Source organism: Molothrus ater, chromosome 11 (genome assembly GCF_012460135.2).
Source record: "Molothrus ater isolate BHLD 08-10-18 breed brown headed cowbird chromosome 11, BPBGC_Mater_1.1, whole genome shotgun sequence".
In the NCBI taxonomy this organism is placed as follows: domain Eukaryota; kingdom Metazoa; phylum Chordata; class Aves; order Passeriformes; family Icteridae; genus Molothrus; species Molothrus ater.
The window spans coordinates 13,997,990-14,015,275 of record NC_050488.2 but is presented as its reverse complement, the minus strand read 5'-3'; the positions used below and the strand labels follow the sequence as shown (position 1 = coordinate 14,015,275).

Genomic DNA, 17,286 nt, shown 5'->3' with positions numbered 1-17,286 from the left:
AGAAGTAGGACATGAACCTGGATGAGCCCTGGCTCACTGCCTGTTATAGACCCACCTGCAGGTTTCTCTTGAAGGTCTCTTCTAATAACAATGTTCTTCCAAGGAAATCCTGTGCATTCTAACAGGAGAGATCAGTTTGCTTTGCCTCTGTCCCAGGATGACTCCACCAGAGCCGACTGTCTACACCTGTCATTTATAACCTTTAACATGAGAAATGCAACTTCTGAAATGCCTTTTTCCCTATGTTGCCACTGTGTTGCTATGGTTGTCTTATTGATAGGGCAGAAGAATATTTTCTGGGTTCAAAGAGGAGTGGAATTACTTGTATATGAAGAAAAGCCCGAAATTCAGACCTTATGTTCAGGGTCAGAGAACAGCAGCTGAACTGCTGAATGAATTAATTACCTGTTGCTATAGACCATACAGGAAAAGCAGAAAAGCATTAGTGGTATTAAGGTTATCAATAAATGTTAGCACAGGTTAGCAATGACTCATTTCAGGAATTGCATTTATCATGCAGTCCCTGAAGTTCAGGCTGTCTAACGCAGAGAAATCGAATCCTTACTGCTCAGACGAGATCTCTAGGATTTTCCCATAAATAAAGCACATTCCGGAGTTTCTCCAGGAGATGGCAGCAACATACTGCAAGTGCGACTGAATGAACGCCACAGGAGTCTGAATGTTGTGCTGAGGGGCACTGGGTTATTTTTAGATTCCTTCGTGTTAATCTTTTTAATTTTTGTGTTGCCCATACGATGGTAGGCATGCAAAGTTCAGAACAGGGAATATGCACTGGTGTGCTCCTGCTATTGGTCTGCTACTTGTCAATCTTTCATCAGTGCTGGTAGTTTTAAGGAGGATGCAAGATGCTTAAAGCATCGCTTTTAGTCTTACTCCCACAAATGTGTTAATGATAGAGTTTATTCTTAGGTGGCTTTTGGAGCTGTTCCTGGAGGAAGGCTCGGTGCAGGCAGGGCTGCTGGAGCAGGCTGGCAGCGAGCAGAAGCCCATAGAGGGCAGCAGTAAACCGAGTGGTGTCTGGGAGATGCTGTGCCAGTAGACGGGTGCCCCGACTTCAATCAATTACATTTTATTAGTGAGAGATGCCACTAAAATAAGTGCTGCATGGATCTTTGTAGCCGAGCAATTTGGCTGGAGTTTGAAGGCAAAACCCCTCAGCCCATCCATGCTCCCATCTTTCAGGATCTCTCCCAGCTTCCAAAAAATGACAAGCACAATTCATTGCCACCCACCAGAGTTTTAAAGTTTCTTCCAGAGGTCAAGAAAATGTCCAGACGAATAAAATTACGTCAGGCGTCCAGGATGTGACACAACCTTAACAAAGTCATTTGAAATCATTTGACAGTAAATTTCCCTGTGAGTTCCTCGCCTGGGGCACGGAGAATCCTCTCCTCCCCTGGCTGGATGAGCTCCTTGCCGACCGTGCGGATCGCAGCGCGCCGAGAACGCGCGGGGCCTGATGCGGCCTGATGGGCTCCTAAAGGCGATCCCGGAGCCCGGCAGAGCCCCGCAGCTGAGCCGGCTTCCGTCAAGAGCTTGACATTGAATGTATCGTGTCATGCAGATGGTACCTCAGAGGAGTGAGAGCTGCCATTTACAGCACTGATGACAACAACTGCCGAGATCAGTGGCATCTTAAGATTGCTTTAATATGACTGGCACCTAGCAATTTAGCTCACATTGTTTGTGACAGGGTGTCACTCTTGCACTTGTCTGGGGATGAATGATAGAGGGTTTTAAACAGTGGAGCTTCCTCTTTTGGAGGAAATTAAACCGCTGTATGTACTGATGTGGAGAATTAGGTGCGTGCTGCAGGAGGGTGCGCTAAGAGAGGGCTTTGCAAAAGCCTGGTAAGAAGTGTTGAGTCTGTCTCTAATGGGTAAGGAGCATCCAAATTACCCCACCATCCCCTGTCCCTGCAAACACCCTGTAAGTGCTTTGGATTGCCTTGTGGTGGTCACCCGGTGCCATCTTAGGTTTGTGGTTCTCCTCAGGTTAGTCAATATACATTTGCTATGTGCAGCTACCGGGAGAAAAAAGCAGAACCTCAAGAGCTGCTGCAGCTCGACGGATACACTGTGGACTACACCGACCCGCAGCCAGGTACGGGTGGCAGCTCCCACGCTCACCACTCCAAAGAGCCTCCTCTCTCTTCCTCTCCCTGCCTGCAGCTGAACTCTGATCAGCATTATTCTAAATATGTTTGTGTTTATATTGATCATTAGCTATGCATGACTTTACTATAAACAGATCTAAGGGATGGAGCTAGGAGCTGCACCAGAGGAGGGAAGGACTCATCTCTTCTGGGGAGCCTAAGTGAATTAGACACTTAAATCCCAATGAAATTTTATTGTGAGCTGAATGCTCAAATTGAGTAACAATTCTAACCTGTGCTTTCAGATTATATGCCCAAAATAAAAGGCTAGCAGCTATGCTTGTCTTTGTTGTGGGAGCATTTCCCCATTCTCACTAGGATGGATGTCAGTGCATGGAAGGGGCAGGGACAGAAAGGCTCTGGTACCTGGAGCTACCTGTTGGTGGTTGAGACCCTTATTCAAGTGGACAAGCACCATTTTTCTTTTATTTCAGTGGGACAACTTGCTAAGCATGGTGATCCTCACCATGCCCTGGGTAATGGTGTCCCCAGAGGAGATGATAAAAATATAGTAGGTTGTTGTCAAGCCCTTTATTCCCTTAATTCTCATATCAGGGGGATGGGAGTATGGGTGCCAAGTCAGGGCAAAGACAGAAATAGGGATATCACCCAAGGACCTTTCTCTGAAGTGTGAGCACTGATGCTTTCAGTCTAATGGGGAACCTCCCACTCAAACCCCATTTTTAATTGGGCTCCAGTGGTGCTGACATGAAACTTGCACAAATGGAGCTGTAGGTGAGAGAAACAATTAATCCAAGTGTGTTGGGGCATGTTTTAGTAATTGGGTTACCTGGGGACCTGTGGGCTGTGTTGCAGGTGAGTTTGGTGCAGGGGAGGGGACAGAGCTGGGAGCAGCATGGGACTGGGTAAAGAGACATCCAAGCAGTGGTGGGGTGGGAAACAGGGGGAGATCTGCTGGCTGGCCTCAAAATCTATGAAACTGCATTGTCACTTCCTTTCCTGCCAGGTTTGGATGGTGGCAGAACGTTCTTCAATGCTGTGAAGGAAGGAGACACGGTGATTTTTGCAAGTGACGATGAGCAGGACCGAATCCTGTGGGTCCAAGCCATGTACCGAGCCACTGGCCAGTCTCACAAACCTGTGCCACCTACCCAAGTGCAAAAGCTAAATGCTAAAGGAGGAAATGTACCCCAGATAGATGCTCCAATTTCTCAATTTTGTAAGTAAATAAGTTCTCTTAGACAGCCAAAGTCTTTGATGGAAAGATTTTCTGCACTGATGTAAATCAATATTCGCACATGTGTTTCTGATTTCAAAACAAAATATTTTTTCATTATTATAAAGCTTCTTTTTACATCAGTAGATCCAGAAGCAGTTAACCTGTGTGTTTGACAGAACCAAACCCAAGAAACAAAATTCCTTGGGGAACTTGTCAATGGGTATTTTAAAGTGCAATACTTGATGGAGGAGAGAGACTGGGATCTGAGAGCCTGAGACCCACCTTGCCTTCCACAGACATGTGTTTTAACCCCACACAATAAATTGCACACCCAGATCAGAGCAATTCATTAGCACCATTAGCTGTCTGTCAAATGCATCATGTGCTCAAAACTACAGGTGCAAATCTTGCAAGTATGAAATGCACACACAAAAAGAGGTCTCCTGTTGAATATTCAACTGTAGGAAAACATATGGTATTTTTAACAGGTTGCTTTGCAGGCCAGTTAGATGTGAATTTAAAGCAATCATCTTTTAAGCTGTAGCTGTGCTGCATGTCCTATGCAGTTACACACACTTTGCTTCATCTGAAATTTAGAGGAATTTCTTTTCTCTTACAAATCTAATTTGATTATAAACCACATAAATGCCTCTTCGCTCATTTTTCTTGAAGGTCTCAATCATCTGCAGCCCCTTTATTATGTAACATACAGCTTATCTTGTTAGTTTCAACGAAATTTAAGAATTATTTTCATTAAATATAAGTAAAATAAGGAAAAGTGGTAAACATTAAAGAATTCTTCTGATTAAAATAGATTTCGACTTTTTTAAATAGTCTCTGTAAAGCAGTTATGGAGTATATTGTTGTAAGGAACTCAGAAAATCTGAGCTTTCCTTATCAATAGCATTTGACCATCTTTTATATTTGTTTAACTTCTTCATGTCAGTATTTATAGAAAGTACAAGACATACAGCTGTATGACCAGTGCTACAGCAGAAAACCTCTGCTTGCTGCTTTTTAATTTTTTTGTGTCTTCCACATGCCTCTGTGTTTTGGCCTCCCTTCTGCTTTGCCTTGCTGCTGCTGCAAGTGAAACAGTGTGATGCAGTGTGGTAACCTATAGTCAATGTTTTCATTTCAATGATCCTCATCCTCTTCATTGCAGTCACTGATTTTGGGAGTGCAAGGTGTAAACAACAAGGGTTGGCAAGGAAGGACACTTCTCAGAAAGCCAAAATGGGAGGTGGGAATTGGCCTCTTGCAAGTGGGACATTTTCTGGCTGTGATAAGCCTCTAGGCCTGGCTGAGTTGTGCTGGCCTGGGAGCATTCCCAGGGATTTATGTCCCTCTGCCCAGAATGTTTAATCAGAGTTCTCAGAAGTAGCAGGCACAGGTCCTTCTACTGCTGCTTTTTCACATGCTAAAAGCCTTCAAAGCATAGCAAGGGGGAGCAGCAGAGGGATTCTGCCTGTGGCTCCCTCTCCTAACAAGTGATGCTGAAGGCTGCTCTTCGTTGGGAGGTTGGTGCACTGGGATGCACTCCTGTCCATCCCATCATGATCCCTGCAGAGCAGGATGAGAGCAGAGAACATCAAACTGAGGAAACGCCTTTCCTTCCACTCTTCTCCCATCCCTGCAGACATCAAGCTTGGAGAATTTTTCTGCTGGGTAAATTCCTGATATTTACAGAGTTTTCAGTTCACCAGACCAATATGAAGGGTCAGGTGAGGTGTTGCTTTCTAAGACACATCATAGCAGCTGTAGCAAAATCTGCCACGATTTTAAGGAGGAAAAGGGATTGCCCAGGGCTGTGGACACTTGGGTGTATGATTTGCTTGCACAGCCAAGCCCTGTGTTTGAGGGAGAGCTGAACCTCTCTGCTTAGGGTACCTGGGGTGGAGAAGGGGCAGCTGGCTTGTCCTAATCCTTGCCACAGATCAGGGAAGTCAGTGACTGGGCCCAGGAGTCAACTCTGCATCTGCACAGCCCAGCATGTCCATCAGAGCCTTGTGCTGCTTGTGGTCCTCCAGACTCAGTCTGACTGTGCTCAGAGCTATAGACATGCCACAGGCTTGACCTTGTTTTTGCATCTTGCTCACTTGCCAGGAGGCAGGGCTCCCTCATCCTTGCTTCTGGTGAAAACAGCCAAGATTTCACCCCCTGAGCCCTCCAGGGCATTTGAGGGAGTCAGGATCTGACCTCAGTTTCTCTCACTTGTTCTGATGCCAATACCAGCTCCAAATCTGGATCGTTTTGCTTTTTATAACACCACCACCCTCTTTCCATCCACAATGTATTTTTCTGTAAGTTGCACAGCATCAGTCTCCCCTTTTTGCTGCAAGAACTTGGAAACTCTCTTGGATGTGTTGTGCCAAAGCCTGGGAGAGAGAGACTAGTTGGCTCATTAGTCCATCAGTGTGATGGCTTAATACTTGAGCATCTTCTGGACTACTATGTTTTGTCCTTGGTTTTCCTTCCTCCTCCCCCTTTTGATCTAGATCCCTCTGACAGGTCTTTGTGCACATCCTACAAGAGGAAGAGGGCAACATGCCATAATACACCTTCATCTCAACAGAAAAGGCTGCTCATTTTTCATATTTCAGCATGTATACATGGCAGTTCTCATTGCAAAAGTCATAGGGCACAGCAGTTAAATGATCCCAAGCAACAGTGAGTCATGCGTGCCACGTATGGGAGTCCCAAATGCACAAATGCATATCTCAGCTCCTTCAGTCTTGAAATCCGAACATACCAAGTATTGCATTTTTAACAGGGTCTAGGTTTGTTATTGGTTTTGTATTTGGCTTGGGTGTTTTGGTTTGGGGTTTGGGTTTTGCTTTTTTTTTTTTTTTGCCTGCGAAAAGGTAAGGACTTCTGTGAGACATTTCTTGTACGTTTATCTCTATACCTGTCGTATTTTTATTTTCTTTGTGCTTATTAGAGGCTATGGTGAATGAGGATGTGCAAAGAAGTAAATGTTAAGCCATTTGACGAGTAACTGTTGTTACAGCTTCCATGTCGTAGCAGTCCGAGACGGCTCATGCGCATGCATGCACACGCACAGAAAATCCAGCCCTCCGTGCCTGGCATGGAGCTGTCTGTTGCACAGAAACTTGGGAAGCACATATCTTGCTGTTTGGGGAACTTGGGAGAAATAGTAAATTCCATTTGGCTCCTGCCTCTTTTGACTCAGTAAATATGAAGTTTGAGCAGCACTCAAATTCTCATCCACAGTTCGATGGCAGCACTTGACTTAGAAGTAAACAGACAGCTCCGAACCAGGGTGGAGTTTATTTTATTTGCATTTAAGTACTGAAAAAATAGATCCTGCTATTCATTAATTTTTGTATGACTTAGAATTCCTTTTACGTGGGTGAACAATACCTGTTAGAGTGAAAAGTTTTGCTTTTTTTGTTTTGCTACAATTTCAAAGAAAAACTCCATTTACACAAAGCTGTGCTTTTCTCCAGTGTTCGCATTATAAAAGAAAAAACCCCAAACTGTTCTTGTATACTGTTGAAATCATTCACAGTATTATAGTCAATAATGCTGCCAATACATATTACACCTTTTGGCCATATTTAAGCTTCATAAAAGTGGTCACTTGTCTGAAAGCACCAATCTTTGTTCTGTGTTAGTGATGTATCAAAGAAAATTCCCAAACGTGCTCAACGTTCTTTTTTTTTTCTTGAAACCCTTTTTTTTAACATGAAAGATTGGTCTGTACTTGTTTTACGTATCATTTGTGGTTATATTTAGTTTGTAATGTCTATTTATATTTAATAACTGTTAATCACACCATATACAATGAGTTGGATGTTTTGAGAATTTGTGATGATTTGTTCCCCCATAATAAGTAGCGAGGTTTATTGAGCTGCTTGAGAAATTTTCAGCTATAAGTGGTTTTCTTTTTGGTTGGTTTGATTTTCTTTAAGTTTCTTTTTCATTCTTTGCTTGAACCCAAATATTTAGCTGCTAGGTTAGGGCTCCTGTCTGCTTTCCTGAGCCTTGTTGCTAGTCTTTATGTTATTCTGGTTTGTTCCTTCTTACCCTGCTAACTTCTAGCTGGACTCAAGGGTAAGTGCTTCCCTGTAGCTAGCACAGCTCAGATAATCAGACTAGATTATCTGACATATGCAATGTGCTTTTTTTTTTTCTCTTAAATCTTTCTCATGTTTAGATTTTGTAGTACAAACTTTCCATGTTATTTTCCTGAATTGAGATTTGAAATGTAAGTTTCCATACTGAAATTGGGATGCATGTGATGTTTGCATAATTGCCTTCTCTCCCTGGCTTTCACATTGGCATCAAGTGATCCTCTTAGTAAAGCCAATCATTAACATTTCTATTTTTCATTCCAAGATGTAAATAGTAATTAACATCACAATAAAACTGTAAATAATACCTTCTTTTGTTTCATGGAAATTACATCTAGTTGACTGCTTCCTGCCTGAAAACAGATCATTTTGCACTCTGACAATATCCTTTCTCTCCGTGCCGATGATTAGCTTGGTGCAGCGCACCAGAGTGCAGGGCTAACCATGGACACCTCAAAGCATAGAAAGGTAGGGCAGGAGACCCCAAGAGACCCAGAGAAGGTGCAGGACTCCAGAGGAGGCCCCCAGAAACCCCTCACACATGTGCCCTGTGAAAAGAGCCCTGAATCATCGAGGTTAGATTAGCTCCTCTCCCGTTAACTCGGCAGGGAATGATTTCAGCAGCCAGTGGCAGCTCTCTGGGTCACCCTGCATTTGGAGATGCTGGCTTGCTCCAGCTTAAATGCATTTCTCATGGAGGGGTGCTGCTGTTTCCCCAAATTGTCATAAATTATTGTTTTAGCATGGGTCTCAGTCACTAATCAAAGCCGTGCTAGTCAAAAAACAAGCCAGGGGAATTGCTATTTTACTTTTTCCCACTGGTATACCTACTTTGCAAAAGATAAAAGCCCAGACCTGTGCTGTAAGAGAGCTTCTCCTTAGTTTGTTCAGTCCTAAACACACCCAGTACAAATCCTTTATTGGTGTTAAAATCTTCTGTAATATCTGGTGAGTGCCTGCTTTCCTTAGGAGGGAATAGCATCAGTGGGTCATGAGAGCTGGCAAATATGTATCTGGAGTATCTGAATGCAATTATGAGAAGGAACAGGCGGTGTCATCCCTCTTGGCCATCAACAAGACTCCTTTTTTCCTTCCTCCTCCTTTTATTTCTTTTTTCTTTTTTTTTTTCCTATGTGTGAGTATGTGCGTGTGTGTACAAATATCCCCCTGGGTAGCAGGCAGTATTCCTTCTCAGCAGACACTTTCTTTTTTCTTTCTTTATTTTGTTTTCTAAATGTTTGGATTTCCAAAGAGATTTCCTATCAGACTTTACTGCAAAAAAAAAACAACCCACAAAAGTTTAATTTCAATGAAATACAGATTTTTGCCACTTTGAAAGAAAGAAAGAAAGAGTGAATGAATGAATGAATGAATGAACCTGGGTTTGGCAACATTACATGTATTTGCACTACAATGCATCGCTATCTTATTAGATTATTAGTTTTGTGCTTTATATTGCTTTACTTTTTTAGATAGTTAAAGATATCATGAGAACGCTGCTGTGTCTTCTGTATTGTCAACTTGCAGATGCTTCATTGCAGGAATGCAGAATTAAAATGTTAAATCAGTCTCACATAACCTGCATGAATTTAAAACTAGCCTGTAAATCTCTTCTACATTCTTTAAGAAGCCTGGAACTCTAACTTATGAAATACAAATTCACAGGTTTCTGCAGCCATCCAATTCAAAATATTTTTAAGTAGTTATAAAGATGCTGTGAAACAATGTTTTATATTATAAATAGCTGTTCTAAAACTGTGTTTTTGACTTGCCACACAAGGAATTATGTAAGTGCATACTACAAATTCTTATTCATCTAACTGCCAATCCTTAGACAACTTAGATTGCAATTCAGTGCCTGGTGTGTCTGGTGATTTACAGGATCATTCATAACAATTTATTAAAATTCTAACTGAAGCAGAAAAGAATTTGTTTGCAGCAGGGAAGAAGCCATAAGCCACAGGAATAAACAGCCCATTATATTTAAACCTGTCTTCTAACATGCACTAAAATGAAGGGGAGAAGAAAGAGCTCTTGGCTCTGCAGCTGAGAGGCAAATTGAGGCTCCTGCAGCAGCCACAGCTCCACACAGGGAGCAGGTTTGGGGAGGAGGTTTGGGAGCAGGTTTGGGAGGAGGTGAGGTTTGGGGAGCAGGTTTGGGGAGGAGGCTTGCAGAGCCCTGAGCACACACATCACTTCTCAGAGGTAACAATGCCACAGTGCACAGCAAGGAGGGGATGTGAGAAGCCACCATCCAGCACTGCCAGCAGCTCACTCACAAGCCACCTGGCATTTCATCCAGGTACAGGGATTCAGTGTTTCACCCTCCAGAACATCAGTATTTGCTAGTGAAGTCTCTTGCTCCACACAGGCAAACAAAATGGGGTTTTCAGGCACTTCCTTGGGTGTTTCTTTAACAAGTCACAGCCCAAATGTGTCGGTGAGCAGGAGTTGCCCCTCAGGGCAGGCAGTGGGTTGCAGTGGGCACTCCATGAGCCACCTGCCATGGTGCATTGCTGGCCAGGCTGGAAAAGTTCTCCCACTTTGCCCAGCCAGGCCAGCAAAGACTTTTCTAGAAATATCTGTAAATGAATAGCTGCCATCAATCATTGTCATTCCTTTATTTCATGTCTCCTGATGAGGTTGACTAGTGTCATTGTTTGTTACTGTCCAAACCACATCTTCATTCTTGTAATGTCAAGCAGATATGACAAGCACACATTTTCCAGATGAGTAAGATACAAAGTCACCTTTTAATTTACAGTTGTTTGGGTTTTTGTTTGTTTGGCGGATTTTTATTTTCTTGCAACAGGGAAATGTGTTGTAAAATTTACTAGATTTTCAGTTGCCTTTGGTACTAAAACAAAGTCACTCCTTAATGAAAAGAAACAAATCTGGAGTAAGAAATTCTTACAATAAAATGGCTACCTAAAGCCTTTTATAACAAGAATTCTTTTATGGAGCTTGTCCCCCGCTATTAACTTCACTGCTCTCAAAGCAAAATCTGCCAAAATTATTGCTGGAGCAAAAGAAATGCAGAGAGCAGGGAAATACATTTAAGAAAAAAAAAAGAATGAGAGATTTGACTGGTTTGTCTCTTGCTTTTTAAATAACAGATAGATAAAGAGAAATATAGCCCTCAGAGAACCAAACAGTGGGAGAGTCCTTTGGTTTCCTTGATTCTTGTTACTGTGAAATCTTGGTGTTCCTGACACTGGCAGATTTTTAAGATTCTGACTTCAAACACATGTAGGGAGGGTGTGTATGACAAGGATCCAGTTAATGGAGTCAGCACAAAATGCAAACTGGATAAAAATGGGCAAAATAAACCCAGCAGTATTAAAAAAAGGCAGTAATGCAGGGGACCAAATGTTATATAAAAGGCCAGAGTCTGCAGTTTTGCAGAAGAAAGGTTTGTGTAGCCTGTGCTGGCCGTGTCCCTCCACTGGCAGCCTCCCTCCTGAGACCACCATCGAACACCTTTCAGCTGCAGTTGTGTGCAGCTTGTCTAAATATGTAAGATAACTTTTGTGAGCCTGCAGCAGCATTTCAGCTGGGGCCCCGAACAAAGAAACACCAGCGAGCTTGGCACAGCACCTTGGGAAGGGATTGCAAATTACTGGAGCATCATATAACTTTCTTTCTTTGGTTTCTCCTTCCTTTTTAGATAGAATAACAGGGCAGGGTCAAAAAAGCAGCTGTATTTGACTGAAACAATTAATTTAAAGTACTTTAAAACTGGCTGTACAGTTTGGGTGTGAATATTAGCAACTCTCGTTTTGTACTTTAAAATCACATTCAAACTGTATAGGGCATTTTGAATGAAGGTGGATTATACATAAAACTTATTTCATATGCAGATATTGGCATTATTGTAAATTGCAGATATTTATCTGAAGCAGAGTAATAATATATTTAGATCTGTTCTTTTCTTTTTTTGTTTCCTATGAAGTTTAATGGCTTTGGTATAATTTTATTAATGAATTTCATTTTTAAAAGTGAGCCCATTGGAAAAATCAAAATGCAAAAATAATTGCAAAGTGTGGGGGATGTTTATTTAGAATAATTAAGGGAAGGTGAGTTTAGTATAGGATTGACTTCTTTAAACTGCTCCTTATTTTTAAGAATTTTGGCCCAATTAAGCATCTGGCCCAGAGCTGATATTCCATTTAAAAGAAATACACATTTGTATTACCATTCTCCACAGACATCTCCAGTTCCCATTGTGACAGCTGTGTCCCCTGGGTGGGTGCACTTGCACCCACCCAGCCCTGCATCTCTGCTGGTGCAAAATGGTTTGGCCATGCAAGAGCTGCGGCGCTGGGCTGTGCAGGGAGAGCTGCAGCTGCTCATCCTCCTTCCCATGGCAGAAATCCACATTTTAAATCACTGACTGAGCAGAAGTCATGTGCATAATGCTTTTCTGGTCACTTGAGCTCACACAGTGCCATGTCTGATGTCTCTCTCTTCATGTGGTTGTTCTGATGAGGAGAGATTTGGGGCAAATGAGCTTTCAAGCAGGCACCCAACGGAAGATGTGGCTTCAAAGTGTTTAATGAAAGTAAAATTGCCCCTGATTATGGCCAGTTGTGAAGGACATTTAATCACTGTGTCTGTTCTCACGCTTGTCAGGGAACTGTCTGTGCCCCTGCTTTGGGCAGGGGGATTGTAAAAAGCCCAGCCAGACCCTCAGCTCCGTGGAAGCCAGCGGCGCTTCAGTCGGTTCCCACCAGCAGAAGGTCTGCTCTGTGCCCACCTTGCTCAGAGATTGTAATATGGGAAAAAGCTTATTAGTCTGGAATAAAAAATACTCATTTCAAACATGCTTTCTAGCACATATGCTCAAAAAGGTTCACCAGCTAAAGGGCTAGAGGACTCTTCCAATTTCCAGCTGATTTACTCGGCTCTCAGAGCCTCGTTGGCTGAGCAGGAGGATTGACAGTGTATCAGGGCTCCTAATTGAAAAGTAATAAAATCTCTGAGCAAAACTGGCAAATGAAGGCCTCCAGCCAATTTGTCAGCTTGCAGTCAACTCTGAGGAGCCGGGCAGAGCAGCAAGCCATTAAAAATAGTCTGATAATAGCTGCTAAAACATTTTCCGGGCACCGGGGATGGAATGAAAACAGCACAGCCGAACTCTTTGGGAGTGAATGCAATCAAATCCATCTTGGCCCAAAGGGACAGAGACAATGGGGCAGAAAGCTGTCAAAACAGACAGGAGCCAGTCTGTGCTGCAGGCCACAGGGCTGGGTGGGCTTCACATCCCATGCCCAGGGAGGCTGCAGAGGTGCCATGGAGGTGATGTGCTCCCCAGGGAGGTTGTGCTGCCACCTCACTCAGCACCATCGGCAGCTGCTTCTGTCCTGGTGCTGAATGCACAGCAGGGAGAGGGAGGGGTTTGGGTCCTGGGAGAGAGGCAGGGTTTGGGGTCAGCAGGAGCCCAGCGCATACAGGGGAGCAAACCCTCAAAAATTAATCCTCTGTAAGAAAAACATCAGTGTTTATTCAGTGGAGTTATAGTGAGGAAAATTGCCAGCCACAGCTGAATTAAGTATTGCTAGCAGCTAATTGAAATGTTACATGTTTCAATTTGTCTGATTTCTTTCCAGTGAGTGATGTTATTTATACAGTTTGTATATAGATAACAGCAGACTATACAGAAAATGTAAAGATTGCTACCAATGATCATTACTATGTGAGAGCACTGACACAAATGAGGTATTTGGAAAGACATGCCATCCTTCACGGCTAAATATTGAATAGAAAAACATATATCAAAGAACATTCTCACTCTCATTTAAAACTTTTTTTTTTCTTTTTAATTAAGGATTTTTGGGATTTTTTTTTCTGGTAAAGGGGGATTTTGTTTTAAAACAAATACAGTTACCATATACTCCTGCTGCGGAAAACTGCATTTTTGTGTCCTTTCAGCCACATTGTCTCAAGGCCACCCAGTTCCCCTAGGAGGCTATAAACAGGGGAAGGATTTAAATCCTATTTTCTTTGTCGAGGATTTGGCAAGAACCCATATAGTAGGAAGCTGAGCACAGACAAAACCAAGTGAAAGGTGTCCTTTAATTCCCCAGCGGCTGCTAGAACAAAACCTGCTCCCAGCAGGGGTCCTGGCTGGCCGCACCCAGGCTGGCTTGGAGGCTTCATTTCAACTGCTGAATTCGGTGTAGTTTAGTTAACCATGTTGAGATTAATTAATTAGCCCCTAGGAGTTAGTGCCCATAAACGTCACCCAAAGCAGAGAAGTGTGAATACGTTGAGGCTGTTAATTCACCCAAAAATGGCAGCTTGTAATCTAGGCAGAGGAAATTCAGTCTCTCCATCGGGATGACTGGCAGCTCCGATGCACTGTCGGGTTACTGCCTCTGTGACAACAAACTACATATCAATTTAACTTCTTAGCAATGCTTAAAAGAGCATCTTTTTGTTTCAGTGAGGTAGCATTTAAAGTTGCTGTTAGGAAAAAAAAAATTGCCGTGGGGAAGGCAAACATTGGCATTTGGAGAAAGAACAACGTAACTGGTGTGATACCTAGAAAACCTAGTAAATGTAGAGGGAAAAAGCTGTAACTTCATTAGAATGGCAGAATCTATTACAATTAACCACAACTATCTAAATAGGAGCTAATTTACTTATGTGAGCCAAAATTCTGTTAACTCATGGCCTATTGTAAGATGCAGAGTGAATTCAATTCGTACGTTTGTGTTCTGGTTTTAAGTACAGAATAAATGCACTATAATGAGCAGTTGACAAGATGTTAATTCTAAAATCTTTTGCCTAGATACAATAATATAGTCCATAACTGATGCAAGTTGACAATGGGAGGTGAAGTGTACTGTATAGCCTGCAAAGAGAAAACTTAATGGCAATGGAGGGAAGAGGAGATACTTGGCTTTCATGCTTCATACTGTATATTTTTTTCTGTTATATTTGTCAACTAAAATGTCTTATATCTCTCTAAATGGTGTCTTTCTCTATATGTATAAATGAACAGATGCAGATAGAGCTCAAAAGCATGGCATGGATGAATTTATCTCTTCCAATCCCTGTAACTTTGACCACGCTTCACTCTTTGAGATGGTTCAGCGCCTCACTTTGGACCACAGACTTAATGATTCCTATTCTTGTCTGGCAAGTATATTCTTTGGTCTCTAGTGATATAAACATCAAGCAGCAAAGTCAAAGCTAGTGCGACTGGGGGCTAATCCCCCTGTTGCTGGAAGATTGACTTCTGTTTACACCAGGTTTGAATTTGGCCCAGAGGTATTTTCTTTTGAGAGGCTGCCTGCAGTGAACTGACTGCTGTTCTTCTCCAGTCGCACTGTCTTTATCATTTCTGTTTGCAATGTTTAAAATGTTTCTTCCTGCAAAGAGAAACTCCAGTGTGGGAATGTGAAGTAGAGAGCAGTGTTTTGCAGCCTCCTGCACTGCCTTCCAGAGTCCTTCTGGATGAAAGAACAGGGAAAAGATGACTGTCTGGTACCACCTCCCATGTCAATGGAGTCCCACCAGGAATAACTGTGGCCCAGTTTTGTGTCTCTTTATGAGCAGGGGTCCCAAGCAGGTAACAGATGGGACTGTGTGGATAACTGCAGTGCTGCTGCAGTCTGTCCATGCTCACATAGTTGCATGCCCATCCTGAGTACTCCCATGAGCAGCAGTTGCAGGTCTTTGCCCACTGTAGGACAGTGGCACTGAGATGTTCCAGGACAGCTTGTAGCCTTTGGCTGGGGTGCAGTGCTTGGGGGCTCTTATGTACTCTAAGGGCTTAAATAACAAATAACCAATGAGCAATTAATTTTTAGCAGTTTCAGTGAGGAGGATGAAGAGGCTCTTAGTTTTTGAGAAAACAACAGGATTAATCCTTTCTAGAGTGTCCTGAACATGGCATGGGACAGATTCTGACCCTGCTGCCCTCCCACTGTTGCACAGGGTGGCACACTAGGGTGTCATGGTGGGTTCCTTCAGCAGAAAGACCACACTGTGCCAAGAGCCTTTGCCAGCTGTGCAGTCCCTGGAGCTCCTGAGTGTCTTGCTGTTAAAAGCAGCAGCCTGGGAACACAGCTGAGCAGTTGGCAAGGAGGCTGTCAGTCTCAAATCTGGCCCTCCATGTCCCCCTCCACCATGGTGCTCCTCTCACTGCCCTGCTCCTTGTACCACACGCAAGGGCCAATCTCCTCTGAAGGACTGAGGTCCAGTAAATGCCACTAGCAGTAATGAATTGTCACCTTCCTAAGGAGAGGCAGGGCTAGGAGGAACCGTTGTGGACATCCCCTGAGGTAAGGATGGGGTGGGGGAAGGCTGCACTTTACCTGCAGATACCCAAGTAGTACAAGTAGGCTTGGTGGGAGCATTGTCAGACCTGCAGCAGGTTCCTCACTGGTTCCATCAAGGTCCTTGCTCTGGCAGGCAGTGACTTTGGCATGCAGCTTCTGCTCCCCACGCATGGCTGACCCTAGGAAGACCATCCCCATCCATGCATGTCTGAGAGGTTGGCTTGCTGCTGTTTTGTCTCTGTGCAGTCTTGGGCCTGGTGAGAAAGCTGTGGCCGTTGAGCTAAACTCATGGAGAGGTGAGAGGCCATCACTGAAAATGATTAACAATGTTTTTCTTCAAGAAACCCACCAGCCGCACTTCTGCTTGTTATGGAGATGTTTAGGCCTTTGCTAGAAGCTACCAGAGCGGTGGAGCTCCCCTCAGCACCAAGACTCATCCTCTTCAGAGTGGAGCATCACCAATTAACTATCTTCTTTCAAATCACCCATTGCAGTGTTGTAAGGAACAGAATAACGGCCTATGTTCACCTATGCTTGGTTTCACGTGCTTCTTGACTTACTTTGCCATGTTTTTGTCCTGATTATGGTGTAAAAACAGAGTGCCCTCAAAAACTGCAAAGAGCTCCCACTATTCTTGCTGTGTCTTTGGAATGTTGGTGATAGCACTGTGCTGAGTTGGCTGGAGGAGCTGTGAGCCCGTGGTAAGCCTGCTCTGTCCACTGTGTGCCACTGGGCAATTCTTACTCCCTACAGGACGTTCCATGCAAGGTCCCACAGAGTTTTGCCTCGTCACACCTCTTGTCATTTTCAAACGTGGACGTGGAGGTGCCAGGGAAGACTTACCCTGGCACAGAGGATAACTCAGCATTGCTTCCTTTCTGTGGAACCAGGTTAAACAGCACTATTGTGAGCCCAGTCGCGGGCTGAGCCAGGCTGAGCCATCCCTAGGAAAACAGACAGCCTGGCTGACTCATCCCAGCCATGGCAGAAGTGATGTTTACTGGCAGAGAGCTCTGTGCTGGGGAGGGGGAAGAGCACTTTCTGCAGAGCTTGCACAGGGGTCTTGCCCATCATCCACAAATTGATAATACAGTCACACTCAGAGGATTTTCTGGACTTCTGAGAAGAGTATTTAGCTGTTCCAGCTTATTATGGACCCTACACATGCGTGGGTCTTCATTCTTTTCACTTGGACGTGTTATTTCTGAAACTGCCCTCCAACTCTTCCCAAGACTTCCCTACCCACTGCCAGCATCCAGCTCACACAGCCATCTCTCTGCTGGAGCTGTATTGCCCATGATGTGTCAGCATTCATATAATTTGTATTATACAGCACAGCATGTGCCACGGGGAGGTCTTCAGAGTACCCAGCCTAACTGAGATGATGTGAGGGAGTCAGGTTAAGAGATCCATGAAGCAGGCCACCAACATTAAATTCTCTTGGATTTCCTATGATAAATAGGAAAATTCAGCTACTGAAATGTGTAATTTCCCTCAAAAACTCTGGTTTTCTCAAAAGTTGCATTTGTCTGTAGACAACTGGCC

At 43.6% G+C, this 17,286-nt stretch overlaps 1 protein-coding gene across 8 annotated transcripts in view; it reads left to right on the top strand.

Annotated features, from left to right (window-relative positions):
* The window catches only part of CADPS (calcium dependent secretion activator), a 204,182-nt gene that overhangs the window by 104,035 nt on the left and 82,861 nt on the right, over positions 1-17,286 (top strand). For all 8 annotated transcript variants that reach the window (XM_036390827.1, XM_036390824.2, XM_054515999.1 and 5 more), the window contains 3 exons: positions 2,016-2,124; positions 3,144-3,356; positions 14,460-14,596. In XM_036390827.1, coding sequence (XP_036246720.1) covers positions 2,016-2,124; positions 3,144-3,356; positions 14,460-14,596 — 459 coding nt within the window. The remainder of the gene's footprint in view (positions 1-2,015; positions 2,125-3,143; positions 3,357-14,459; positions 14,597-17,286) is intronic.